Source organism: Polypterus senegalus, chromosome 3 (assembly GCF_016835505.1).
Source record: "Polypterus senegalus isolate Bchr_013 chromosome 3, ASM1683550v1, whole genome shotgun sequence".
Taxonomy (NCBI): Eukaryota; Metazoa; Chordata; class Cladistia; order Polypteriformes; family Polypteridae; genus Polypterus; species Polypterus senegalus.
The window spans coordinates 58,688,688-58,710,212 of NC_053156.1; the positions used below are offsets into that span (position 1 = coordinate 58,688,688).

The window sequence follows — 21,525 nt, forward strand, 5'->3', positions numbered from 1 at the left end:
CCACTCGGATGCGGCACCGGAAATGAGTATGAACTGCATTAACATTTAAGGGACAGACATACATATTTATGTAAAAAGAGGGATTAATGATAGAGAGACACTGGAGGCGACTGAAGGGTTGTAATGAAGATAACAATTTATGTTTTTTCAATTTATTAAATAAGATGTGTGATATTTGATTTGTTTGTATTTTATTTTAGGAAGATGTAGCTTTTGGGTAATGCACTGTATGTATTTAAACAGGAGTTTAGCAAAAAGGTTTGGAGGAAGGCAAATGCAGTCACAGGTAGCTCTGACTGACAGGATTAATGCCGTAGTGCTGTCCGGGGATGAGGGGAGAAACTGCAGAAGACAAGGTGCAAAAGCCAGCAAGAGAAGTAAAGTTTTAGAGCATGGGGTGGGCTAAGGTTGAGACCATTTTAGAAGAGGGGAAACGGAGAGGAGAAAAAGGGAACCATTAATCTGTTTTTCTTTTGAACAAGCAGCAAAACAAATTTGACGGGAATAACAATGTGTTTTTAGATTGTGGGACACATTTATGCATATAGATAAGAATTTTAGGAATGTTATCCAAATGTAAATCAAATGTAAAAAATGGAGCTCTGTCCTTTATTAGAATGTATATTTTTAAGCTCAGATAAACTAACCAGTGTGCATATACGTGAAAGATAATGTGATATAGGCATTTGGGAACTTTGTTAATTAGCTTAAAATGACTTTACCGACAGGCAGCGAGACCAAGGGAAATTCTCAGTTATTCATTTTTTGACTGATATCATCTTCCAAAAATAGCCTTCAAGCCAGGGTGTAAAAGAAATCACCTTTATTGGCTTGACACAGACTTAGTACAGCTTATAAAGGATAAATGCAGTGTGTTTTGGTTGGAGAACTGAGTGATATGAGAATTTTAAATAGCTATAATGGGGTGTACATGTACATAAAGAATAATAATTTAGCCATTTCCAGTATTAACATGTCCATAATTAAATAACGATCCTTAGAGGTGAAAGTGCCTTTTGTGAATACTTTTTCATGACAAAATAAGGGTGGGTGGCTGTGTGTTTTAATAGACAAACATCCGCTGTTTTAAGAGTGAAAATGACAGGCAGACATGAACACTGAAGGAGAGTATAGGGATGGTAACTTACATAAAGTCAGGATGAGAGACAGACATGCTGGGAAACTAAGGTGACTAGATTTTCACCAAAAGAATTTGGAATGGGTGTGAGGATTGTGTAAAGGGGACGACTGGGGTGTATCATGGTTTTACAAGACTATATACAAACACATTTACACTGGTCATGCATATGGCAACAGCAAAGGATAAAACCAATCCAATACGGCCTTCCACGCCACTCATATGATAAAGTATTATATTGTTTATGTACTTTAAACACCCCTTTGTGCAGTTGCTGGAAGCGTATTGCCATGTTGCAATACCATCTACAACTATTTTTACGCTGCTTGCACATACGATAACTCAATAGAATTAGAAAGCCATACACAGCCACTCAGATTGTCTGAAGTATTTTTTTTGCACTTCAGTCAACATTTTACACATGTCAAAAATAACAATGACACAGATTTTTATGTTAAATTCAGTTTGAGCTTTTACGGATTGTGTTACTGACAGCTGCAATGTGTTTTAGCAAGAATGAATTAAAAAATATTCTGACTTAGAAGGAAGTGCCTGGCTGGACGTCCACCGTCTAGTGGAGGAAGTTCTTTTATCACTTGATGCAATTTTATGCAGTGTGCGTTTATCCTGCTATAACTTCTCATGGAAATAACTGCGTTCAATTCCAAAATTAACATGGACAAATAACAATTCCGTCATTGGGGTAACACCCAAGCAAAAATGTTCTGGCTGTCATACACTATTCATTAACAAAAAGACACACTAAATTGGAACAGAAGTTCAAGGTAGATGCAAAACAACTGCATAGACTCAGATTGCATATTGAAACTTATAGTTTTCTTTTCAATTTCATGACAAACATCTGCACATTCATCAACAATGCCTATATTTTCTTTATTCTAGACAGAAATATAATGAATTATTTCTTTTTCATTAGCCCATTAATTAAATTGTGTTTTCATTAGCTACAGCTAGACAGGAGATTTTTGAATGGAAATGGTAAAAGGCCATGCCAGAATGCTTTTAGAAGACCCACTCCCACTTATGTGATTCCTCAAATGAACAGCTCCAGTGGTCCAGATATTTAACAAAGTTTGAATAAAAGCTCTTGACAGGACTGTAATATTCTTCTGTCATAATATTTCCACCCTTGATTAAAATATCCAACTGTACCTTTACACGGATGGTTGCAAACACTCTAAGGTTGTGAATAAGCAGTGTAACCTCTCTGTCAATTATGTCCTTTCACTGAATAATCTCCCCTACTTTGTGAAATGCTCTGTAACAAAAGAAATCCTTAATTTTACGCAAGGTTCACATGCCATTTTTTTTCTAAAACTGCGGGGCATTTGTCTTGAGAAAGAAAGTATGCTTTCTGTATATGTGAAATATTCATTCAAGAGTTGGTCTGAGAGAAAGAAATGGTGTACTGCCATACTACTGTATATATTTTTTACATTAGAGATGTTTATGGTCATATTCACTACAATAGCATAGTGAAATTCTTGTGACACAGTTGCAGTAATGTACAGTATAAATGAATACAGTAAATAAATAAGAGTAGCAGAACATAAATAAATAAACCAATAAACACACAGGAATTGTGCACAGTATAATTACACATAAATCAGCAGGTGGGTACAGTACTCAATGCAGGGCCGGTAGGGTCAGGTTATTAGGAGTTCAATGATCTCATGGCCTCTGGAAAGAATCTGCCCCTGAAGCAGGAGGAGTGAGTGGTGATGCTCCAGTAGCACTTCTCAGAAAGAAGAATGGAAAATAGAGGATGGGATGGATGGCTCTCATCAGAGATGATGGATCCAGCTCTCCTCAATCATAAGCTGTACTGACAGCCCTTTGGAGGAGTTTGCAATTCTGGCAAGTCTGGTTATGAATCCACATCGTGATGTATCCAGTCAGGATACTTTCAATAAGGCAGTAGTAAAAATTCACTTGTATTTTGGTTCCTACCCCAAAGCTCTTTAGCTTCCTTATGAAAAATAGCTTTTCCTGGGCCTTTTTGAGCAGGTTGGTGGTGTTGGCAAACTATGAAAGGCAATTGGTGATCTGGACACTCGGGAACCTGAAACTGCTAATTGTCTGGACAGGGGTACTGTTGATGAGGTCTTACACTCAACAATGACCTCCTTTGTTCTGTCGACATTCAGGGAACAGTTGTTGTTGTCGTATCATACAGCCAGGATTTTTACCTCCCTTCTGTAGGCAGCTACATCATTGTCACTAATGAGGCCAATCACAGTGGTGTTGTCCATACACTTAATGATGCTGTGGCCCTCATGCTTTGCTACACAGTCATAGGAGAATTGACTTATAGCAGTGGGCTCAAGCAGAAGACTTGTGGAATGCTAATGTTAATGAACAGCATGAAGGAGGTATTTTTGCCAGTCCTCACTGACTGAGATCTATTTCATAGGAAGTCAAACACCCAGCCACAGACAGGGATGCTCAGATCAAAGTCTCTGAGCTTTAGCATCAGGCTGGAGAGCACATTGGTGTTTAAAGAAGAGCTATAGTCAATGAACAGCATGCCGATATAGATGTTTTTCTTTTGCAGATGTCCCAGAGCACCGACCCAGACGAATCTTTAAAAATTACATACTCTACCTGCGTAAAACCACAGAGGCCTTTCAGTTCCTCAACATGAACAGTGTAGATAAGGAAATTCTGATTAAATTAAAACAGATTAACTATACTTTATTAATCTCAAGTGGAAATTCACATGCATGCAGCAGCAAAAACATAAAAATAAGAATACAGACTCACAGGAAAGATAATACAGGCAATCAATCACTCAATCAATTAATCAATCTCTAAATAAAAACAAACAAGCAAACAAACAAATAAATTAATAAATGTATATTGTTTAGATATTTCAAAATGGTATATCAAAATAAACTTAATGAGTGCCCTGGGAGGAAGCATTGAAATGTCTGATAACACTGGGCAGAAAAGACCCCCAGAGGCGCTTCTTAGCACACTATGGTGGAATGAGCCTGTGGCTAAAATTGCTCCAGGACAGTGCATCCTGGTAGGGATGGAGGGTATTTTTCATGACTTCATCCAATTTTGCCATCATCTTCTTTTCTCCAACTGCTTCCAGTGTGTCCAGGGTTCACCCTGTGATGGCAGTCTTTCCTGATAAGTTTATTCAGGCATTGTGCGTCTTTTGAGATTAAGTTGCTTCCCCTGGAGACTGCAGAATAGAACACCACACTGGCTACTATGGACTGGTAGAACATTTTCAGCAGCACATGTCAAAAGACCTGAGTCTCCTTAGGAAATGCAGTCTGTTGTTGCCCTTCTTAAACAGTGCCACTGTGTTGTCAGACCAATCCAGTTTGTTGTTTACATGGACCCCTAGGTACTTGTAGCTCGGCACCATTTCCATGTCCTTCCCATTGATGATGACTTGTCCCAGAGGCTCCTTCACGTGCCTAAAGTCCACCACCAGCTCTTTTGTCTTGCTGATGTTGAGTTGCAAATTATTGTTTCTGCACCACAAGACATTGTCCTCCACAGCCTTCCTGTACTCTGTCTGTCTCGTCTCCAATATTAATTCAGTCTATGATGGACATCTGAAAATTTTTGTAGATGGGAAGCGCTGGTATTGTGCTGGTAGTCCATTGTGTACAGGGTGAACAGGAGCGGTGACAGGACAGTTCCCTGAGGTGTTGCAGTATTACACACCATCATTTCTGACACACAGTCCCTCAGCCTCACAAACTGCTGTCTATTAGTCAGGTCCTCCATGACTGAGGAGATTGTGGGGACATCAAGATGCAAAGCCTTGAGCTTTTTACTCAGGCAATAAGGCAGAAAGGTGTTAAAAGCACTGGAAAAATCAAAGAGCATTATCCTGATTGTGGTGCCGGCTTTGTCCAAATGGGAGTACGCTCTGTGGAGCATATACCCTCTAGATGAGAACATCTTCCATGCCCATATGTATCTGATAGGCAAACTGCAGAGGATCCAAATGCTCTGAAACCAGGGGCTGTAGCTGTTTTAGGACCAGCCTCTTAAAGGTCATCATGATGTATGAAGTACGAGCAACTAATCTGAAGTGCTTGGGATCCTGGAATTAACTTTTTTTGGTACTGGGACCACACATGATGTTTTCCACAGCAGGGGAACTTTCTGCAAATTATGTATACTGTGTATCCACAACAAAATACTCCACATCAATTGGAAGACTCTCCATGGCTGTACTTATTTGGCTGACACCTTTATCCAAGGTGACTTACAACATTCATGATACAACTGGTTGCCTTTTGTTTGCTTTTCCATTTGGAGCACAGGCCAGTCAACTTGCTCAGGGTTCCACAGTGTCAGTAGAAGAATTTAAACACCCAACCTCAGGGTTTGAAGCCCAAAGCCTTAACCACTACATCACACTGCCTCCAAGACAGTTCTGTATAATGTGTGCAGCACAAACAACACTTTTTAAGTCTTTTCTCATCTTTTCCTGCTGTTTTTTCCAGGCATTATTCCATCCAGCTCGTCTCACCACATAAAATGGTCTTATCATTGTCTGCACAAAATCCTGCAATCTTTTCACTAATAGACAATTTCTCAATCGCTTTATATTCTTCTTGAAAATCTGTTGTTTCTTCAGTCAGAGCAGAACATTCCACTCAAGCTTCACTTGAAAGTAAAAAATAACGTAATAACAAATAACAGGAAAAAATGTAAAAGCCTTTCAGAAGATCAAAAGATTTTGTGCATTTGTACTAAGACTAACAAATGAATATCACTCTTAATATCAAAATACTCCTTTCACTGACATGTTAGTTAAAATATTGCAAATCATAGATTCCTATTTGGTACATGCAGAAGTAAACTTGGGATTGTAGACTTTTTGGATTAGTTTGGCCAAACAGTCACCAGATCTGAAGCTATGTCCTTGAGCCTTTGGATAGTTCCAAACAGAACATCCATTGCATACATTTTGATGGCTTCAGGATTATACTTTTTAAGAAAAAAACTTTTAGGTGGTGAAGGGGTGTGAGAGATAGTTGGCCAGTCAGGGACATAGGATGATTAGGGGGCCAGAATGACTAGGCCATTATGGGTAATTTAGCCCGGACGCCAGGAAACACTATACTCTTTATGAAGGATGCCCAGAGATCTTTTATGACCAGAGAGAATCAGGACTTCAGGTTGTATGTCTCATCTGAAGCAGGGCAACATATTTGCAGTACTGTGTTCCCATCACTGTGCTGGAGCATTGGGAGCCAGAAACAGATTACAGGGTAAGTGCGCACTGATGGCCACACCAACACCTGTTACAGCAGCAACCCTAGGTTTTCCATTATGATCTCCCATCTAAGCACTGTCCAGATTCGATATATATATATATATATATATTCATAAATTCAAATTCTTTCTGTAAGTTCTTCATTAAAAGAGCCCAAATATTTAGTTATATTAATAGACTAGCAAAATACCCACGCTTCGCAGCGGAGAAGTAGTGTGAGAGAAAGAAAAGGAAATATTTTAAAAAAACGTAACATGATTGTCAAAGTAATTGTTTTGTGACTGTTATGAGTGTTGCTGTCATCAAGTATTTGATTATCATTATTTCTTTCAATCAGGTTCGTATTTGGAGGATGTGTTGTGTTCAAGTTACATTCCGTGTTTGTCAACCGTTGTAAAGATAACAGGTTTCATTCATCGAAGTGTTCACTACCCAAAATACGGTACGGTACTCGTGAATCTACGATGTTTAACAGGCATTCCCGGTAATAAGTTGTGGATTTGCCTGCAAATATTTAGTGGCAGCGTGTCTATGAACTTGATTTAAACTTAAGCTTTATATTTGATATTTCTACAAAGGCTTGTTCAGCATCAGAGGGTTGTTCCTTTCTTACTGCATCAATAAACAGCTCGTCTTCCTCTTTATCTGAGACATCACACACTGCATGCATGTGTTTACCTTTCCCAGTCCTGCAACTTTAGTGAAGTGCTTCAATTTACCACATTTTTCCTTTAGCTGGACATTGACTTTTTCCACCGTGAGCTTTGTTTCTGCAGTAGCTGCACTTATGAATATGCTTGTATGCGTCACACGCTTCATATTCTTTTGCTGCCTTCTCAATTGTGTAATGCGTTTTTTGTTCAGCGCTCTTTGGAGCTCTTCCTTGTTCCCTGCGTACTGCGTTCACAGTCAGTTCACGTGAGCCGCTCGGAGTACATGCATAGAAGCTTCTCAGCTGTGCTTGTGCTATCTCATGCGATCTTGCGATGTCCACGGCTTTATTTAATGTTAGCTCAGACCTGGCACTTAAAAGTTTCTCTCGCACTTTTGCTGAGTTTGTGCCAAACACTATTCTATCCCTGACCATCTCATCTTCATTTGCATAAGCACAGTCCTTCACCAGCAATTTTAACTCTGTTACAAAGTGATGAAAAGTCTCGTTTACTCACTAAACTTGTATCTCAACAACAACAACAACAACATTTATTTATATAGCATATTTTCATACAAAAAATGTAGCTCAAAGTGCTTTACAAAATGAAGAATAGAAAAATAGAAGACACAATAAAAAATAAAAATAAGTCAACATTAATTAACATAGAATAAGTAAGGTCCAATGGCCAGGGTGGACAGAAAAAACAAAAAAAAAACTCCAGAGGCTGGAGAAAAAAAATAAAATCTGCAAGGATTCCAGACCAAGAGACCGCCCAGTCCCCTCTGGGCAGCGTGATCTCGCGAATATCGTATTCGTCTTAGGCATGACAAACGACTCTTAGCGGCAGCGTATCTATTGGATTGCTGCTGACAGACGGCCTTATATGGGCAGGCACTCAATTACGTGAGAGGCCTGGGTATGTGGGATGCAATATAGGCAGGCAGCCAACTACGTGGATTGCGTGGGATGGGGGACGCAACTCCGCCTCACACGGCGACTGAGCTGTAGGCTATGGCCATATATATGTACGTAAGTAGGATTCAGTTATGACCGTTACATGTAGAATTTCGAAATGAAACCTGATTAACTTTTGTAAGTAAGCTGTAAGGAATGAGCCTGCCAAATTTCAGCCTTCTACCTACACGGGAAGTTAGAGAATTAGTGATGAGTGAGTGAGTGAGTGAGTGAGTCAGTCAGTCAGTCAGTCAGTGAGGGCTTTGCCTTTTATTAGTATAGATTAAGCATGTGGATAAAGCAAGACATCTCAGGCACTTGCACAGTTTCCAAGTTTGGAAGCTTTGCTTAATAAATGCAGAATATCTGATTAGAATGGTATTTTTTGTTCCTAAAGCAATGTGTTCTTTCTTGAATGACATTCATGCTGCCCTGGCAGCATATGTCAGTGAACTGAGAAATAAGTTATATTTAAAATATGGAACAAATGAGTTGGGACACCAAGATTTGGCAAAAAATGTGGAACTGCCTTGGAAAATAAGAGACATCAGGTCACCCTAAGGGGAACCGATTTACACTCTTGTAAGGAGTGTAATGACAGGGTGACATGAACACAACATTAAAATAGAGGTTCAACTTCTGATATACTCTACATTTATGGTGTGGGATGTATGCTGGGTTAGACGGGTGTAAAGGGGGGCAAAAGTGTACACACTTACAAGGGGGACAGACAAGATCAATGAAGAAAGGAGAGCGGAGGGACATCAACTTACAGCACTTACACACAGTGCTGAGAAGCGTCAGCATATACAGACTTACTGGGGGACAGAAATACACACACACACACTTATAAGGGAACAGACAAACATGAACAATGAATGAAAAGAGAGTGGAGGGAAACTTACTTACCTGCAGTCTGGGTCGGTGGTGTTGGTGGAGGTGAATGTCAGACATACACACACACTTATAAAGGAAAGAAGGAGAAAGACGGACAAACATGAACAATTATGGAGAGAGATGAGGGACACTTACCCAGAAACACTGGGGGGCATGTAAGGATAGGAATAGACAGAAAAGCTGTACACAGACCTTCGAGTGGAGGAGCACAGGGGCAGCTATGTATCTAAACAGATGTTATTCACTTCAGTCATTTTTATATAGTGTTATTCCTAATGGACATTACTGCAGTATAATTTGTCTTGTTTATCCACAAGGTTTTTGCTCAATTATCTGATCTTTCATGCATGTTGAATAAATTAGATGGCACAAATACTGGGTCCCCTACTGCTTGTTAACAGGTCTTCCTTCAAGATCTCTAACAGGAAGGGGGGATGCAGACTGCTCTACTGATAACTGTCATTTTCTTTTTTCTTTTTCCTTGCACTTTTTCTACTTCTGCTAACAAACAAATCTCCAATTAGTTCTCCTTATTACCTGCAATTTGTCCTTCAGAATTTCTAGGCAGAATCCCGTTGTCTGTCTCATCTTGAAAATAAATATTGCATTAATTATATGGATAATTGTTTCAATTAGTCATAAAAATGAATGCATATGAGATCATTTTTGAAATTCTGCGTTTTAATAGATTCTTGCTTATCATGCATGTTGGTCGGACATGCAAGTAAGAATTTCACTGTACTCTGCACATGTGTCAGTATTACTACTATGGCTACTACTGCTGCTGTTTAATATTGCATGAATGTATTATCCAATAATAGTTGATAAGAACAATGAAATTGTGAAATTCATTGGTCCATTTCCTGAACCCACCTGCTACGTGAGCTAAGCCAGAAATGTGAGCTTGCATAACATCGATCTATTATCCAACCCGCTACCTCCTAACTACAGGGTCACGGGTGTCTGCCGGAGCCAATCCCAGCCAACACAGGGTGCAAGGCAGGAAACCAACCCCAGGCAGGGTGCGCACACACACCAAGCACACACTAGGCATAATTTAGAATCAAAAATGCACCTAACCTTCATGTCTTTGGACTGTGGGAGGAAACCGGAGCACCGGAGGAAACCCATGCAGACACGGGGAGAACATGCAAAGTCCACGCAAGGAGGACCCGGGAAGCAAACCCGGGTCTCCTTACTGCGAGGCAGCGGCACTACCCACTGCTCCAGCATGCCACCCTTGCATAACATTCACGCATTTATTTCCAAGTCCACTAATTCCACCTCGAGTTCTCAAGGAGGCAAATCCCCTCCTGAATGGGCTCAGTCTTAGTAGTAGTGGGAAAACTTACAGTGGCCATTTTGTGCAAATTGTGTTAAATAGAATAAAAAAACATTGTGCACAGTTGTTGGACTGGAAGGTAACCCATTATCTGGAATACTGAGGCAGCTGATCCAGCCCAAAATATGCTACCATGACACCAATGTAAAAATTGTCTATTTTAAGATTCTCTCTAGAACATTGTTGTATTATGGAGGAGCAAAACATTTTCTGACAATAATGCGCTTAAGACAGGAGCTGACCCCAGACAGGAGGCCAGTCTGCTTTGAGAAATGCTTACAGTAAGTACACATCCACTGACAATATGACCTTATAAACCTATAAACACTGTGATAGAAGGCTAGTTTAATCAAACATGTTAAAGGAAATTGAAGTATGTGGGAATAATTCATGTGAACTTGAGGACAAAATGTACTGTTCATACAAACAGTGACAGGGTCAGGAATTGAACCCCTAATCCTTAATTAATGCTACACCATTGAACCATCCTTTCAAAACCAATACACAAATTCTATAAAAATATTTATAAAATTATATTAAAATAACAGTCCTGCGGTGGGTTGGCACCCTGCCCAGGATTGGTTCCTGCCTTGTGCCCTGTGTTGGCTGGGATTGGCTCCAGCAGACCCCCGTGACCCTGTGTTCAGATTCAGCGGGTTGGAAAATGGACGGATGGATATTAAAATAACATCACATTATTCAAAACTAAAATTCTTGCAAAAATACTGTGCATTGAAATTGTGAGTGAGCAGAGATGGAAGGAATACTTTATACTTACAATTGCTCACAGAGTCCAAGTCTGAATGCTTCTTGCTGTTTGTCTCTAATAGCACATAATGCACTTAATTACTATTTTTAGGTGCCTTTTGTTGCTGACAAGGGGAGGTGCCCATTAGAGTCTACAAAAGCACCCATAATGCACATGCCTATGAAAGTCCACAAGTCATCCTGCTGCATCGTCCATCTTACTCCCTCATAAGAGTCCACAAGAGCACTCTGCTGCGATATCCTTTGTTCGTACTCCACAATGCCCCAAACATCCCAAAGCTATATTTATGCATCATGACTGATGAGACTCTACAATACTCTTTGCTGTATTATTCTGCATACACAATGCCATGAGTGTCTACAAAACACTGTGCTGTACTGTTTGTCCTGCACCCTTGTGGGCACTTGAAGCTCACTGCTGCATTATCAGTCCTACAGCCTTAAACTGAAACACAAATTATCCTGCTGCACCGTCTGTCCTGCACATCTGTATGAGTTTTTGTGCCTGCAACATCGACTGGCTTCTCTACTAACACCTACTACAGGATGGCATGGAGCTGCCAAGGAGCAGTTTTGCCACCTGCCAGTCTTCATGCCTCAGTGATATTCTGGTCCTGGCCAGGGCTTAACTACACACAATTGCAAGTCATAAATGGACACAATAAATTGATAAGTTGAATGATCAATTAATTGGTTAACTAATTTTATTTAAACTAATCTCTCTCTATATAAAAACCAACGTCTGTCTGTCTGTCTGTCTGTCCGTCCGTCTGTCTTTCTGTATGTATGTCCGCTTTTCACGAGAGAACTACTTAACGGTTTTAGATTGGGAATTTTCTATAATTTGCTTGAACATTCCGTTTTAATGTTGTGACCTCTGTCATTGTGCTAAGTATCATAGTTCTTTTGCGGTCCCGATTTATTTGTGCAAATTTGAGAGCGATGCAGCGGGCTGCGGGGCCCTCCCCACTCACGCGCCAGCCTCAGGGCGTACCTTACATCCGCTTAGCTAGCAAACAAGAGAACTACTTAACGGATTTAGATCAGGCTTTTTCTATAATATGCTTGAACATTCCAGTTGATATTGTGACTTCTCTCATCACGCTAAGAATCGTAGTTCACTTGCAGGAGCGATATATTTCCGCTAATCTGAGAGAGAGGCTGTGGGCAGAGGGGAGAGGGAAGCCTGACATCAGGAGTAGGGAGTTGGTCTACCTTTGTGTTTTGGAGCATAACTTTCCTCCGCTTAGCTAGCGATACCTTTTTGTTTATTGATTTTTAAAGTTTGTCCTGCTTCACTACTATCCTGGTGGAGCCGTGAGAAACGGCTAGTATAAAATAAATGAGTGGAGTCAGCAGAGACATTTTGAACAGATGAACCTGTGTGTCTTCTCTTATCTCAATCTGATTTCCTCATGTCTGCTCTTAAGTGCGCATTTCTGTTTCTTTATATTTTTGTCTTTCCCCTATTTATAATCTTTTCCCTCTTTCCAAGCTACAGATCATATCAGATATCCTTTGTCTCTCCAATTAGAGATGCATTAAGTAGTCATATTGTGGAGGTAATCAAAGAAATAAAGAAACCTGTTCCTTTAATTAGGGTGATTATTCATTTGCACAGACATAACTATCCCCACATACTCAAAAAGAAAGCCTCAGCCATATAGTTATATACTATAGACCCTCAGGGTTACAGAGTAGGGTGGGCTTGGACACTGAAAGCAGATAAAAAAACTAAAGATACTTCTGGTCAGTTCTGCAGTTAAGAAGTACATCATATCCATCAGTACAAAGTTTCTTTCAAGTTTAGGACTCAGAAGCACATAATTTACAAGAAATATAACTAAACCTGGGTAGAAGAATAATGAGCAATAGTAAAAATTAGACAGAAGAATTAATTTAGATCGATAGAGAGTGTAGGAGGCATACGGGATGGACATGCATCCCAGCAGGGATTTGGGAAGATGCCTGGGATGTCCTGAGGATAGAGAATGGTATCCCAGCCAAGAGAAGGAAGGAGCTCACACCCAAACAAGGCTGCCCTAGGGGATGGATGAACATTCCAGCAGGACGTGGTTCCAGCACCTTCCCAGGATGGGAGGAAAGGGAAGGACAGGGAAAGTCTGTCACAGAGATAGATATCTAGTTCCTCCAGATGCTAGATGGCAGTAGCCCTCCATGATGGCACCCATTCAGGAATCAGCAAGGAATGCTGGTAGATGTAGTCTGGCAATACAGCCCTACTGAGAACCATGGGTGCTACAAGGAGGCGCTGTAGAGAGATGCACTCCCTAATATATGGGACTGTCATGTGACCAGGCAGTACTTCCGACAGGCAGTGCCCCGGTACCGGAAGTATTCCTGAGTCATTAATAAAAGGGACCGCACTACGTTATCCAGGTGAGTTGGAGCTGGCAGGAAGGAAGGCAACAATCGACTGGAGCAGGGCAGTCCACTGGTAGAGGAAATGAAAGGAGAGAGAGTATTGAAAGAGAGAGAAGGAAAACCTGTATTTGTGCTTGTGCTACTTTTGGAGGATTTTTGGTAAATAAACTTTACATTATTTGAACCTGGGACTGTGATAGATAGATAGATAGTGTAATAGAATAGGGCTTCTCGCACCCTTGTACCCTCAGACTATACGTCAGACACCAGGTAAAAATCCAATGATGATATTTATTATAATAATAAAGTGCACAAAGCACGCTCCTCTCCACAATTCTCAATACTCCAATAACAATAATAATAATAAACCAATCCTCCACTCCCAGACGCTTAGCCACCCTGCCTCCCAACTCAGCTCATCGTCTGTGAGTTCCCATAATCCTTTTATACCTCTTGACCCGGAAGTGTTTCTGCCCAATAGTCAACAAGTCCTTATTCCTTTCGGGTCAGGGTAAATAGTCCTTTTCTTCAACCCGGGAGTACGTCATTTCTTCCTGTCACGTGACCGTGACGCACTCCCGGTTTATAGGGCACATAAGAGCCTACGAGCCCCCCTACAGCGACGCCTGGTGGCCCCCAAGGTATCCAGCAGGGCTGTGTACAAACACTACATAGTCCATGATGCCCTGCTGAAACTCGGGGCATGATCATGCTGTCGGGAGAGCTCCTCCTGGCGGCCTGGGGTTGAGGGCCAGAGTGAAATGCCGGCAATCCACCACAATAGATAGATAGATAGATAGATAGATAGATAGATAGATAGATAGATAGATAGATAGATAGATAGATAGATAGATAGATAGATAGATAGATAGATAGATAGATAGATAGATAGAATTTTATTTGTCCCCCTGGTTATTTACCAGAATAAAATGCACTTCTGTTAAGCTTCACAAAATTTTCAGGCTAAGGCCTCTTGCCTGACATCTGTCAGCTGAGAAGGTTAAAGTACACTCTTAAAAATAATGTTCTTTCATGGCACTATGTGGTTCTTTACTGGATTGTATGGTTTCTCATGGAACTATTGCTTGACAAAGCACCATTTCATTCTGGGGTAGGCTGTTTGCAAATGTAGTTCTTTCTGCTTTGAAAAACTTCCTAATATGTATATAAAACTTGATATGTTGGACTAGCTTGTAGAACACTAACAGATTAGGAAAACCTGGAGTTAGCCTGTGTTATTGTATGCAGGTACTGTCCTTTTAAAATCATGTTCTATTGAGATTTTACAAATCTGTTGCCATCCATTCATGGTTATTTACAGTATGGAGCCTGTTATGGATCTAAATAAGTAAAGGTTCTCTCTGGGACCTTCATGCAGATAGGTCTTTCAGGAACCAAAAATAGTTCCCCTATGGCAGAGATCTGAAGAACCACCTTTATTTTTAAGAGTGTGTACCTCCATATAGTTGTCAAATCTAAATTGTCTCAGTGAGAGTCAGTGATATTATGCTTGTCATGGGAATCACCTTCATCACACCAAAACACAGTCAGTAAAGGAGTTAACAAGTTGCTGTTTAATGTAAAGCCTGGACCAGAGAGCACACCATCATGAATTTCTTTAAAAACTAAAGAAGGGTTATGTTATATTATGTTACTCTGTGCTGAATGAAGTCTCTATGCTGAATTATGTCTGGGACTGGAATCTTCTTAAAATAAACAGAGAGAGACAGGAAAAGGTTTAGGGTAGCCACCCTGTATAGTTGAAAAGATGAGGGTGGATAAAAGGCAAAAAAGCATAGTATGTCTTTACAAACTTGAGTCCAAAACAGAGGTATAATGACAAACATGGCCACTATATAGCTAACTGATAGGAAGAGGTGGGACTGGAAGTGGAAATGATGTCATAGTGAGGCAGGAGTGGAAGTGATGTTTTTTATGAGGCAGGTTCTTCTGATTTTCTGAGAAGGAAAGAGGAAAAAGAGTTAGAGAACAGCGCCAACCCCTTGTCCGGAGGAGAAACACATTTATTTGAGCCCTTGAACTGTCTCCCATGCACATGTGTGTGACAATGTAAAAGACAATTTTTATTTTATATATCACCCTTTATTGAGTAATGAGCACACTTTGTTAATCAAGAGTTACATCACATTGCTCCATATTGAATTATATTTGAAAATCTTAATTTTGCTAAAATCAGTTAGTCTTTATTTTCACATAACACCCTTTACATAGTACACCTCATGTGGACAAGAACATGATACAAAGTTTGAAGTTAAACTGGCAGATTACTCAGACAGAAAACAAACAATTCAGACTCACACCCCCTTTCTTTTTGTAGGACCGCATTTCAGTGTGGCACGATCAGACCAATCGATACGCGACGGAACTGAGGGACTTCAAACAGCAAATTGTTGGTGTCTTAGAGAACGTAGAGAAAGAACGAGAGACGCTGCGTTCTGATATGGAAAATGTCAACACCCGTGTTGATCGCATGGAGAGGGAGATGGACTACCTGGAGACCCAAAACCCTGCCCCACCATGTGTGGAAGTGGATGACAAGCTTGTTGAACAGCAGGTCACTAGAGTGAAGGAGAAGAACAAGGGCAAGTACGAGAAACTAACAGGTAGGTGAGCTGGTAAGGTGCTGTTTGGTTTGCCATAATGCTGTAGACTCGAGGTGTCCACATACATTTACTGATTTACACCATAGATCAGTCTTCTGACTATTGAATGTCTTTGTTTTGTCCAAGCAGGAGCATGTTAACAGAACAAGCCTCTAGTGTCTGATTACGAGGCAACTGCCAACATCTATAGAGCAACATTTGCGAACTTATTTGTATGCGCGTATCTAACTCCATGAGTGTAATTTTCATTATGTGCATTACTGGTTATCTAAATGTTGGTGCATATGAGGCAAATTAGCACATTTGTGTTTCTTTCAATGTATATGCTACATCAACAACATTCTGTGGGTGTTTCTGCCTTGGTACATATATATACAGTGGTACCTTGAGATACGAGTGCCCCAATGTACAAGTTTTTTGAGATACGAGCCATCACTAGTTCGATTTTTTGCCTTGAGTTACCAGACAAAATTCGAAATACGAGCCATCAAAGAGCTTGTTGTTGCACATTCCGAAGAACTGATGACAGAGAAGTTGATGGAACAGACGCAGCAACATACAGAGGTTCTCATTTCAGAGACATTCTAAAGGGGAGGACTAAACAAAGCTCCTTGGACAGGTTTCTATTGAAACGCCCTGCGAATGAAAGTGACGAAAGCGTGGCAAAAAAGAAAAAAACTAGTGAAGAAGAAAACTAAGTTAACCAAAAGTGAAGTAAAAGAAAAAACACATTACAATACGCTAATTGGCTTCGCCAACATCTGTTTATTTCTTTATATTCTCTTTTATGTATTAGGTTTTATTTTGTTCGTATACAATATTTGTTCATTATAAATACATTTTTCTTATGTTGAAAACATTTAACAAAAAATTGGGGTGGTTTTCTGGGGGCTGGCACGAGTTAATCTCATTTCAATTAATTTCAATGGGGAAAATTGATTTGAGATACGAGCATTTTGACTTACGAGCTCGGTCACGGAACGTAATTAAACTCATATCTCAGGGTATCACTGCATATCAGTAATGGCGCAATGCACGATAACATGCAGTGAATACACTTGACTTGAGCATTCCTAGTTTTCATCCTCTTTCTCTGTACGTTTAGCATTTGTTTGCTCAGAGGTTGATGTGCTTGCTGCTTCCTGGGCAGCTCTTCTTTTCTCCACCCTAGTGGCCCGCTTCTTCTCTTCTTTCGTCGGCATCTTTACACGTTAAAACTGATTAAGTCAGTGTTTGTGTTGCAATTACTTAGTACGTTTTCTTTAATTTTTCACTTAAGCTGGCACTTAAGTCTTCAATCTGCCTCAAGAATGATTTAAGATATGAAAAGGTAGGGGAAGTGATGACGAAGGTGGTAGGGATGAGAATGGCGCCCATTGGCTGCCCCCGAGAGTTGATTCTACAACAAAATGAAATAAATATAAAAAGAAGATTAACCTTGGAGGTCAATCATCACCCCGAAAGTGGATAGTAGATGTCATGTAGTGTATGTGCACCAATTTTCAGGTCAATAGTTCAAACGGTTTGTAAGCTACAAGTGAGTTAAAATCCTGGACAGACAAACGGACAGCCATGGTAGCTTATTATATAAGATTTTTTTGTAATTATTTGGACATACTATACCTAGATGTGTAAATTCTGGATGCATTGTAAAGCATCTTGTGAAGTGTGCTATGTACAGTACAATACATTTTACATATTTATTTATTATATTTTAGTGAAATTAAAATGCTTTCTGTCTTAAGTGTCCTGTACATTGTGTATTTACGCTTCTCTTTGTGCCCTTGTTCAGTTCAATGGTTTTGCCACCCAAAGCTACACAAGTATGTTTCTTTTCTTCTCTTAGTATGAAATTAATTACTCACCAATTTTACTAAAGTATAACTCTTTTCCTATGGCTCCATTGGTATTCTTTTGGGTCCTCCCATATCATAAAGAAATACAGGCTACATTAATTGGTGACTCTAAATTGGTCTGGTGTAAGTGAGTGTGCCATGTATGAAATGCCTTAATTCAAAGATTAGCCCTAAAAACTCCAAATAGACCTCATAGCTCCAACCAGGCCTGACCCTAAAACTCTCTCTATATATAGTGACCACCAGGGTGCACTGCAGAACCCCAAACCCCAGACACAATCTCACATACACAAGTCCTGGTATTAATAAAAGCGTTGTTAAGAATAATACCTTGCACAAAGGCCTCAAAGGTGGCAAAAAACAAATATAATTCTTCTCTCCTTGTCCCTCCTTCACACTTACCAGACGAGCTTTGTCTGCCCTCCACACCAAACTCCAACTTGCTTGGATGAATGGCTTTTTTATGTTTGACCTGGGAGTCCTTCTGGTGCTAGGGCACAGCCCAATGGAAGCACTTCCAGATCAATTGGAAGTCCCACAAAGTAGGGAGTGTAACTCCTGGCATCACCCCCTTGCAGCTCCCACGGATCAAAATCGGGCTACCCCACTGGACTCTTATTCCCATCATTCCCTGCAGGTTTCTGAACAGGTACCAAAGCCCAGGGATGCTGCCGTCTAGCAGGCTTGGGGGGTTTGAAGGTTTCATTTAGCTTTACATCGAAGTTTCCCAAGATAATTATGTTATATTGCCCTCCCTGATAGGAATTTTTGTAAATTTAGTAAAAGTAAAAAAATGAAAAGTCCCATTAATGCAAGTATTCATACTCTTCCCTCGGTACTTAGTTGAAGCCCCTTTTCCAGCTAGTACAGCCTGAGGTCCCCACACTTTGAGTTGGTGATGTTCTACCATTTATCTCTGCAGATCCTCTCAAGCTCTGTCAGGCTGGGTGGAGACCATTGGTGAACAGCTATTTTCAGGTCTCTTCAGAAATGTTCAATTAGGTTCAAGCCTGAGCGCTGTCTGGGCAACTGAAGAACATTCCCAGAGTCGTCCCTAAGTCATTTGTTTGCTTAGGATCATTGTTCTGTTAGAAGGTGAACTTAATGTCAAACAAGAACACAACTAGATGAGTAAATAACCTGTGTTGGTTGAGGCTAGGGGTGCATTCAGTCAGTCAGTCATTTTTAAACCAGTCTAATCCAACTCAGAATCAGGCAGACTATCGCAGCAGCTCCTTGCATAGGGTAGGAAATAGACACAGAGAGGGTACCAGTCCATCGGGGGGTCAAGAAATACATAAACACAGCATAATCTTAAATATGGCAGTTTCCCACAATTGTATTTATCTTAAATTCTCTAGGACATCTGGTCTTAAACATGGTTATGTGGTCTTTTGCCACAAAGTTTAATTTTTAAATTAGTTTCCTCTTTTATAATGTTCATGCAAATACCTTTTCATTCTTCACTGTTGTTGTCTTCATTATAGATTGCAGAGATATGATCTCTAGCATCAAGGCCATGAAGATTGTCAAGAGGATAGGTGGACCTATAGGACTATGGACAAAAGACCCAGTGGCTGAATCAGATAAAGTCTATGTTTTCAACAGCTCACACGGACAAGTCATCTATGAATTTGCCACAATACGTGAACTTACCTCATCCTTGGGATTGACACGCGCCAGGAAAATCAAGTTGCCCTTCCCATGGGCTGGCTCTGGGCACACTATATATGACGGCTATGCTTACTATATCAAAGAAGGCCAGGAGTTTCAAGTGATTAAGTTTGACCTGAAGAATGAGAGTGTGGTGGACAGTGCTGTGTTCCCTTCTGAGGAGCAGGTGCCAGTCTATGGCCTCTCCCCTCAGACCTACATTGACCTCGCAGCAGATGAAGAAGGCTTGTGGGCTATTTATGCCACCAAGGAGAATGAGAAAAACATCTGTTTGGCAAAGATGGACCCCAAGACTTTAGATATTGAACAGATGTGGGACACACCTTGCCCCCGGGAGAATGCAGAGTCTGCCTTTGTAATCTGTGGCACTGTCTATGTGGTTTATAACACCAAGTTGCCCAGCCGCTCTCGAGTGCAATGTGTTTTTGATGTCAGTGATATGGTGACCAGCGAAGATGCCCCCCTTGTCTACTTCCCCAAGCGTTATGGCTCTCACTCAAGCCTGAAGTACAACCCCAATGAAAAACAGATCTATGCTTGGGATGATGGCTACCAGATTCTCTACAAGCTATCCATGAAACAGAAGCTGGATGTGTGAGGACCACAGACTACAGCAAGATCCATTCATCAGTTTAGCAGAAAAACAGAAAGGGACCACCAAAATCATTACCCCATCATCCCCCTTTGTGGTGTGCCACTCACCCAAGGTAGTGCTGGTGAGGGTACAGGTACCATTTGGTTTTGTCTGTAATTGAGGCTACATATCAAAAATGATGATCTTTCTGTTCATTTTGTGTCATTTCTTTGCCAATGCTTATTGTTATATTAAACTTTAACAGTAATTATTCATTACCTTTTGCACCAGTTAGTTTATTATTTCCCCAGATCTGTTTTTCTGTTACTCATTAAATGCTAATATCAGTATCCTTACATTTTGCTCGCATTGTTTTCAATAATAAAGTTTGTATCTTGCTGATTGGTCACTTTGTTGGTTTTACTTGTCCCTGGGCTCCATTTAGCTTGACTAGCCTGTTAATTTGTTTCTTCTGCTGCTCATCTTCTTGCTGAATCCATTACCATAAATCACACTGCTGCTCCATTGAATCCGAAGTACAGCATACTAGAATCCTCTACCCAAAAACATCTTGTCAACATTGCTTCTGTTTTTTAAATAAACCAGTTTCCAGTAGCCTATAGTTGACTGATCCTCCTTGTTTTTACTGCAAGGCTGTGCACTATGTGGCAATGCAGCCCAATAAGCACAACAGTAGTCAGCTAGCTAGAACGAAAACGTTTTTGTACACGGACATAATGTAAAGAACTGGATGTGAACTGAAATGGAAATTTGAAATGAATTGCATAAATTGTATTATTACTTCCATCTAAATTCATGCCATTCACACAAGATGGAAGACAATTAGATACTCAGATAATGCGAAAACAACAAAGTTAACATTGGCCAACATCCCAGTGCTGCACTGTGGGCACCTTGTTGAATTCATAGTAAATTGAAAATCCAAATAATAAATCATGTCAACACTAGGTAAGTGAAACTAACAATGTGGCAACTCACTACTGTTATTTATTGTAGAGGGTCACACAGAGAGTGCTCTGACTGAAAAAGGAATTTTACAGCTTGTCTAGAATGAAGGACTCTGAAGTGATCTCTCAGTTTCACCTGCATCGACAGTCGCCCAGTCCGTCACTGTGGCACATTCTGAATGGATATATGAACCCAGAAAAAGAAGTGGATAAGGCCAGAGACCCAAACAGGCTTACCTGAGAAAACATTAAGCGATTCACTGAACGAAATAACAGAAGGCTAGCACATAGGGTAACAACAAAGAAAACAACAAATTGCGCTTCTTGCTCCTAGACACATGCAAAGTTGCCCTTATGTGGCATCTACAGTCTACTCCTTCTCACCTCCATCCTTCATCATCTACTTTAGCCTACT

The 21,525-nt window shown here is 40.4% G+C and overlaps 1 protein-coding gene across 1 annotated transcript in view; it reads left to right on the plus strand.

The window, feature by feature from the left end:
* olfml3b (olfactomedin-like 3b) overlaps positions 1 to 20,551 on the plus strand; it is a 31,361-nt gene extending 10,810 nt beyond the window's left edge. The window contains exons 2-3 of the mRNA XM_039747287.1: positions 15,753 to 16,038; positions 19,382 to 20,551. Coding sequence (XP_039603221.1) covers positions 15,753 to 16,038; positions 19,382 to 20,166 — 1,071 coding nt within the window. The 3' untranslated portion in view covers positions 20,167 to 20,551. The remainder of the gene's footprint in view (positions 1 to 15,752; positions 16,039 to 19,381) is intronic.
* Positions 20,552 to 21,525: the final 974 nt, after the last annotated feature.